Source organism: Paramormyrops kingsleyae, chromosome 9, assembly GCF_048594095.1.
Source record: "Paramormyrops kingsleyae isolate MSU_618 chromosome 9, PKINGS_0.4, whole genome shotgun sequence".
NCBI lineage: Eukaryota > Metazoa > Chordata > Actinopteri > Osteoglossiformes > Mormyridae > Paramormyrops > Paramormyrops kingsleyae.
In genome coordinates, this window is record NC_132805.1 from 24,954,101 (window position 1) to 24,962,744 (window position 8,644).

Consider the following 8,644-nt stretch of genomic DNA (forward strand, 5'->3'; position numbering starts at 1 on the left):
TTTAAAAGAGGAAAATCATCCAGATGAATCATATTAACCCATACAGAACCCCACACATGTTATCGGGATCAGATTGTATATATTTTATTACATTTGCATTTAGACATGTTGATACAATTTTAATTAAGTAATATTGAGCATATTGTGAAAATTGCTACATGTTTCCTATCTGAGATCCTCTGTATCTGTGAAATTTCCCAAGATACCCAGCACAAATTTGCCATGAACTTTGCTACTACATTTTCAGAGGCATCTCAGCCTAAGAATGAATTTGTTATGAATGCTAAAAATGAGTTCACTCTGACTTGAAATAGACAATTAAAATCCATCCGCAATATTTATTTGCTAGAGACAACGGTCACTTCTTAACTCAATACATTGTGTGGTTACCTGGATTGTTATAGGGTTAAAATAAATACCATAAATAAAATCATTTAATACACAACTACAAGAGAAGTCTTTGTGTTCAAATGTCTTTAAAGGCAATGAACTAATTTTATTTTTCATACAATGTTGCTGTGTAAGTACTAATTTTAAGAATGAATTTGCATGTAGCTTCTCCAAAATGACTAAAGTCCCTCCAGAGGTTGGCAGCCCAGATGTGTTGAAACTTGCAGCATATTGTCTGCACAAAAAGTTTCTTCATTGTGATGTTTTTGTTCTCTTAAGCAACATTACAGTCATTTCAAGGAAATGTCTCATTTTATTACCATCAGTCCTGCACTTTCACACTATTACCCCAAGATCAGTTTACTGCAAAATGCAGCTGTGTTGCTCTAGTTTATGCAATGTTGTTTTTCCATGTCTAGTCACACAATATTCTTATGTTCAAAATCAGATCAAGTTTATTTATAGAAATAAAATGTAATGTATGGAGACCTACAGTACCAGTTAAAAGTTTGGACAGACTACCCATAGAGAGGTTTATTTGTACTATTCTCTATATTTTACAAAAATTATAAAGTCATAAAAACTACAACATATATGGAATTATGCAAATTAATTTGTTTGGGGCGCAACTCTGTGGGTTGGGACTCAGAAGGTTGGCGGTTCAATTTCTTCACTCTCCGGTCAAACTCTTCCAAAACCATCTCTACTGTGTATATGTCAGGTGGCCAGGTCATGTGATGCGACACTATCATTCTCATTCATACAAAGGTATGCATGTCCAAACTTTTGATTGGTACTGTGTTGTACTCATTTGGCCTTATAGAAATGATCTATTTTAGGGGATCGTTTGCCTCTAGAAAATGTCTTTTTAATATTATGTATGAACAGCAGTGTCTATATTAATATGAGGAATGGAATGTTCTGGAGAGATGGACCCTCCCTTATGGGCTGTCAGCAACAGCAAGTCTTTTCTTGCTGTTCTTGCTCCTGTCAGCACCAACTCATTCTTACAAAACAAACACTTGTTCACAAAGGTCCTAATTACACACACATACTATATGGACAAAAGTATGTGGACACCAGCTTGTCCAATATCTCATTCTGGAATCAAGGGAATCTTTATAAACTTCGTCCTGTCTTTTTGCTGTAATTGCCCCTAGTGTTCTCATTTATAAAACAGTGTGTAGGACTCATACTGAAAGTATACATACGCAGAAAAGCCGAAAATGGTGTATGCAAAAAAGTCAGATTTATAAAACCGTGCGTACACAGACTTGCAAGCAATGTTGTCTTTATAAATCACACCCGACTTGGAATTGTGTACAGGTGGATCAGCCTCATATTCTGCTTTCTACACGCCCACATCCAACCACAAATGGTCAATGCAAAACACCTCATGAATATTGATGTATACAATTTAAGCCCGATATACTTATGCTAGCAAATGGTAGGAAGTGCAAGAAAAGAAACTTCTCTGAAACAGAAATCGAGGTGCTTGTGGGTGAGGTAGAGACTAGAAAAACCATTTTGTTTGTCAAAGCAATAGAGTGACAAAAAAGTGCCAACACTTTGGAAATCCTGTTATCGCTGTGAGCGCAGCAAACAGGACAGTACGTGAGATTAAAAAAATCCGTTATGCAAGTGTGTGACAAGTATTTATATGTTTCCAGCAATCAGACTGATTGCCCAAATGATCGTGATAATCCAGTCATGTCCGCCACTAATATACTTACATTTCAAAAACTGTGGCGTGAGAGTACTGATGAAACATTACAAATGTAATATGATTTAAGATTTGAGTCGGCTTATTTATTTTACTATTGAAACGTCCTTAGGGAATAATTATGGCTCACTATCACAAATAAAACCACTTTTTTTCTATAATAAAGTAGATATATATGTGATGTGGGCTATGAAATGAAATTAAATGTACAAGTTATGACTCACAAGCACAAGGCATCAATATATGTGTAATAATGCCACTCGTATTTTTCCTACAATCTGGTTTCAATTCACCATCACCACCTGGGTTGCCAACTTTCTCTAAAATGTACGTATAGGCATGGGTCAGAGTTCCCGCACAGATACGCACATTCTGTTGTCAAGTTTGGTTCTATAGATCGTAACGATTGCGTGGGAAGTAGCATATGCCTCTTTCAGGTCCCATTTTGTGTGTACATGACAGGCAGTTATATATGAGATCCCTGGTTCCTTTCTATGAGCTCAGTTCATAGCTGAGTTTGTTCCCAGACATTCTGACCTTCACAATCACTTCACTTACGGTTGACTGGGGCAGCTGTGGCAGGGCAGAAATGTGGTGAACTGACTTGGAAAGATGGCGTCCTATGATGGTACCATGTGGAAAGTCATTATTATATACAACCACTCTTTCTGCAGCTAATGTCTGTTCCAGGAGATCATGTGACTGTGTGCTTAATTATATATCTGTGTCTGCAACGGATGTGGCGTAATGAGAAAATTTCTTTAATTAATAGCGGCGTCCATATAGTTTTGGCCATATAGTGAAAATTATATCATAACATTTCAATACAGCATTAAATCAGCATTAAACGGAGAATAAATTCAATCAACTGAAAAGGAGGTCTAGTAGAAATCTCCTGGATCTGGCACATCATCCTGCTCTTGGTCGCACCCCTTCAGAGCTCTGCTCAGTACCCGTGCAGCATCCTCACCTAGGTCATTAATAGCTGATGTCAGGGTGTAATAAGAAGCTAGGAAGGAGATACCACCAGAGGCAATGGTACCCAGGACAGGCACCCGATTCTCCAACATATTTGCAACAACCTGTTGACCTACGGCCGCTTGAGAAAGCATCGTCTGCACGCCCTCCTGAGAGAGCTCTTGGCCGGTTGTGGAGAGCACTTCTCTTTGAAGCTCCTGGTGAAAGGGAAGCAAAGTGAAGCTATTTAACACTCCATTGATAGAGATTAAGCAACCAGCATGAGTGGATATATGCTAACAAGGAAAGGAGATTTGGAGCATATTAAAATACACAGATAGTTTAAGACAAATAGTGCATATGCTTTGATTAAACATGTTGAGCAATGAACCAAAATGAGGAGTCAGGAATTAAAAAACAAGGAATATTCCAGATTACATCATACCTGGTAAGATTTCCCTGTAAGACTTGCCAAGCGGTGCAGTGAGTTGGTGTCTATCCCAAAGCTTTGCTGGTAGGATCGCAGTGTGTCCATGAGCAAGGGAACAGTACCAGATGCAGCAGACACTGGTGTCATGGCTCCCAGGCAAGCGGTCATAGCTGTCCGCCACACACTTCCATGGAGAGCCTGCTTCTTCTTCTCGAGCACAGTCGAGGTGAGGTTGGGGAGTGCCAAGAGAAGAACATGGCGCTTGTGGCCCTCCAGTTCACTCTCCAGTGTAGTGTGCAGCAAAGGGAAGTCAAAAAGATGTGGCTGGAAGCATGAGATCAAGAACACGCGAGGTTGTTGCACCCCACTCCTCCTCAATGCTGCACTGCTGTCATCCCGTATCTGATTCAATATGGCAGATGGTTCTCCACCTCTTCGCCGGACTGTGGCCTCCAGGTCGTTGTCCACTTTGTTGCGTACAAAGTAAAACTTTTTCCCTGCTTGCCCTATACACTGAGCCAGTGTCACATGATATTCCCGAAATCGCTCAGAAGCGACAATGATGAAAAAATCATACTGATACAGACCTACAACTTCTAGGTAGGTCTTAGGCTGGAAAGCAGGTGTCCCGATGCCCGGCAGGTCCCACAGACGCACTGTGGGCATATTGGGGTGCACGTAGGGGATGGCCTCCCTGGTAGTCTCTGTGACACCAGTCTTCGCTGCTTCTGGATCTTCATCGCCCACACCACGGAAGGCATTGATGAAGGATGACTTTCCTGAACCAGACTCTCCTGTCACCGCAATATCAAGTGTGGTGGACTTCAGCTCTCCAAGTCTGTCCTGAAGCTGTGCCACCACCTCTGTCACCACCCGTGACGTGATGCTACTGCTGATGTCCTGGATCTCTGCCTCACTTATTGTGTGCAGTGTCGCCATAGTAGCTGCTCACTTCCTAGTTTGGGAAGAGTGGAAATAACGTGTCACTTCATTTACCAGACAGGTGTTCCCATGATGCCCTTCCTTTGGAAGGACTTGGCAGATATGTTCTGGGTAAATATTCACCACCACAGTAACAACAGCAATAAATGAACATGCAAACACGCACATGTGAACTTAACTCTAATTTAATTTTCAGACTCTCCTTCAACGCTTCATCATTCATTTCATTACCTAAGACATTGTTAAAGAGTCAAAAGACAGACCAAAAGCTATTGCATTTGTTATCACACACAAGTCACATTGGGGGAATGCATTATTTTCATGGATGTCCATTATCTCAAAAACTAGAACCAATTCAGCAAAAGTAATGGGATTTTTTAATTCAGCACCCTCGAAATACCCTAAATCAATTCAGAAAACCTTGGCACCTGAAAAAAAAAAAATTCTTGTAGACCTGTGTAAACTACAGTACGTGCTTTGGACCATTGATTTCATCATTTTAAGGCTTTATGGTCTCACAAGTTTAGCTCTGTTTAATTTACACCTAGTGCTCGCCAAGATACAACAGCACAAAAGACAAATTACATGCAAAAACTTTCCTTAGGCGATAAGTACCTAAGTACAATAAGTGGGATGAGTTCTCTTGATCTGCATTGTAAATATTGTACAAGGTGGCACCATATCCCTCTGCTTTGTCTATCGTGTTGTTTTTCAGTTTCGTCTTTGAAATTTCTTAAAAATATATCTTAAAAAGAAAAACAAAATAAAATAAAGCATAATAAAATTAAGTAAAATACTGTATTTTACTTTCACCCGAACAAACGGGGAAATTAGACACAGCACTGCCGATGTGTTTCGGAGCTCAGAAATACCCACTCTCGTAGCTTCCTATATATTTTGCAAGAACACGCAGGTAAATTGCATTCCATAAAATGCGAAGAATGCTCGTGCACGTGAACGGGAACCTCGCGAACATGTGCAGCTGCGCCTCTAGGTTCACAGAATTCGACGATCAACAGGCTCAAACTAAGCACTGCGCGCCTGTCCCCGGACCATAAACGATGGGAGTCTGCTGATATTAATGTTTATAGTAGTAGCTCATTATATGTGGTAAATCAGAAAAAAAGAAGATAAAGCGTAATAAAACAGCGTATGTACGAGCAATCGTACTGTACCGGAACCTACAACGAAATGAAAGTACTGTGGTAAACTTGACTGTAAATAAACTTATTTAATCACATCGACACACACGTAACACGTTTATAAATAACCAAACGTCCAGCTTTCAAACAACATTGTTGGCTACTAAGCTCTACAAGGTTCATCCCCAATTTGCAACCTTACTTGTTGTTTACAATTGATTTTACAATGACGATATTAATATCTTTTTGGTTCTTAAATAATGAAATAACCCGACCTTACCTTTTAATATGTACAGGGCTTTAGCGTATATACCTAGCTACTGCATAAATGCCGCCTCACAAGCAGACTAATGCAGCGTACTATCAAATCGCTACAGTAGGAACTTTCAGTTTTATACGTCTTTGGTTGTCTCATGACGTAATCCCATGTAAGGGTAGGCTATTTAAAATTAATTTCTGTTACTTTATTATTATCGAAAACTTTGATCATTTAGTGTAGCGGTGACCGCTTATTGAAACTGCAAGCCCTTGTATTTTATGAACCACCACCTTTATTACAGGTATGTATACTAAGGTGAAATATTAAAGCAGTCAGATAACGCAGGCCAGTCGAATAGTTTTTATTTATTTATTAGCAAGTTTGAGTACGGTATCATTCACAATCAAGTTAATTTATAGGAAACATATCGTGTATGTGACAAAAAAGCACTTGTTGAACATGCCTTTATTAAGTTAAAGAGTATGGAAATGACGCATGCGCACTGGGTTAAAGGGAGTACGGTAAAGTAATGCGAAGACTAAGATGCGCGGCATACCTTGTGTTTCCAATAGAGCGACTTTATCGCTGAATTTTACAACTTTTGAGGTCCCTTTAGCGATTTTTCCCCCCTAAAAAAACAACTCGTGATAAATCTAGTGATTTTTTGGACAAACCGTAACACTTTACATGAGGAGGCACAGATACTTAGTTGCTACTGAAGTACAAAAAATGAACAAATAAAGGAGCTACTTAAAAAAATGTGCCACGGTTTAATAATGGTGCACAAACATGAGATCAGTATTTCACGTGTTATTCATTACTTGTTCCTTCAGTAATTTCATAGTGGTTCCTTCAGTAGTTCACAAAGGTTTACAGAATTAGATTTAGTAACAAATATAGTAACTGCTTGACATAAAACATGATCATGATGTTTTAATGATGAACAAACATGAGATCTGTATTTCCATCCATTTTCTAAAACCACTTACCGTGTTCAGGGTCACAGGGGGTCCAAAGCCTATCCTGGAGGCTACAGGTGCAAGGCAGGGAACAAACCAGGATGGGGCCCCAACCCATTGCAGGGCGCACACACACACCTTTGGACAATTCAGTAACCTCAGCATGATTTTGGACTGTGGGAGAAAACCCCACACCAACATGAGGAGAACATACAAACTCCACACATATGGAATGCTGGCAGAAACTCAAACCCAGGTCCCAGAGATACGAGGCAATAGTACTAACCACTGCACCACTGTGCCAGCCAGATCTGAATTTCACATCTGTAATTCATTATTTGTTCCTTGAGTAGTTCACAAAAGAATTAACAGAAATAGCCTAGCAACAAATATAGTAATTGCTTGAGATAAAAGAAAGGGATGGGACATTAATGATGAATGAACACAAGTTCAGTATGTAACTAAGACTTAGTTCGTGGTTAATTAATACACAAGTCAGAGCATAATACTATATTATTTGTGCCCCTTCAAGTAAAGTGTTACCAACAAATCAAACTTTCTCTCAGGGTCACCAGTTTGCATGTATAGTGCCCCCCCCCCCCCCAGAATTTTTAGCACCCTCAATGTATAAGTAACATAGGCTTTGAAAAAAAAGACTGTTTATCCTCTTGGCCTTTCATTCAAAATATTCACAAAACTCTTTTATATGAAGTAAAATTAATGAAGGAAGAACGTAGACATTAAATAAATATTTTTTATTAAAAAAATACTTTTAGTAGCACCCCTACAAAAATAGTCCTCCAACTTCCAGTGAAAATTTTGGGGGTTGGTGGCAGGATTGGCACTCCAGCCAGCAGAAAAAAACTTCTCACTGTTCTACTCCATTCAAACTAGTGTGGTGCTGAGGCATCACCTGCCACACAGCTGCACTCGGGTTCACATCTGTGAGGTGGTTTATCATGCAGCAACGCACTGTACCAGCACACACTCCTTACATCTCTCCTCTCCTACAAAATCCTATTATTAAAATCTAACTGAAGAATATTTCCAGTCATATTTTATATTTTTAATTTCTCTGGTTTGATTTGGAACTTTTAAGTAGTCAACCATGACTTCCTTTTTTCAGTGGGGGATAAATATAAGGTGAAACAGACCAAATTCCTTTAAAATTCTAGCGTGGTGAGGGAGGTGCTGGCCAGGCCAGGCCCGGGACCCTCCTGCACTGTGTTTTGGTATGTTGGTGATGTGACGTCATATACCCCCGTCTATGTCCTTGCTTACTGGCAAATACAGCTGCCTGGTTTTCAATCTGTGCCTTGGCTACCACAGCATTCTCCAGACAGGTATATTATGGATATTATGTGTTCTTTGCCTCTTGTTGACTTACCCATCTGCAGGACCAAGGGCCAGACTCTTCAGATGGCATTGGGTGGTGTGATGGATGTGAAAGATGAAACACTAGCCAGCTAGTACTCATATCTTCTGCCTCACTCTATCTCTCTCTCCCCATCACTCACCATATTGCATCACTTCCTTCCTACTTTCCCAACATTTGCAGCCATGCTATTGGCTTCTAGCTGTCTAAAGACAAATAACATTGACCACAATCAGATTCAAATGATCAGATTCAAAATCCATAATTGCTAATTTTATATGTAATATCTACAAGTGGGCCCTTTTATCTTTAGTAGTAACAGATTTAAACACAAATCTCCTTATTGGTAAGTAATTCTGAATGCAAGCCATTTTGTAACACTGTTCAACTTAATCAGCTCCAGTCCCTTCCTAATTCTCTATCATAGGCAACAGTCTGGGAACCACTGCATCAAAAAGCACCTTTAT

At 39.7% G+C, this 8,644-nt stretch overlaps 1 protein-coding gene across 2 annotated transcripts; it reads right to left on the minus strand.

The window, feature by feature from the left end:
- Nucleotides 1-68: 68 nt before the first annotated feature.
- On the minus strand, nt 69-5,999 carry LOC111840415 (interferon-inducible GTPase 5-like). Of its 2 annotated transcripts, XM_023805213.2 has the most exons (4): nt 5,865-5,999; nt 3,516-4,455; nt 3,196-3,288; nt 69-3,083 (listed from the first exon to the last, which is right to left on the minus strand). In XM_023805213.2, exons 2-4 carry the CDS (start codon nt 4,437-4,439, stop codon nt 3,060-3,062), a joined length of 1,041 nt encoding a protein of 346 aa, XP_023660981.2. In that variant the 5' UTR covers nt 4,440-4,455; nt 5,865-5,999; the 3' UTR covers nt 69-3,059. The 2 variants fall into 2 exon arrangements, with proteins under 2 accessions (XP_023660981.2, XP_023660980.2); XM_023805212.2 differs by having other exon boundaries at nt 69-3,288.
- Nucleotides 6,000-8,644: the final 2,645 nt, after the last annotated feature.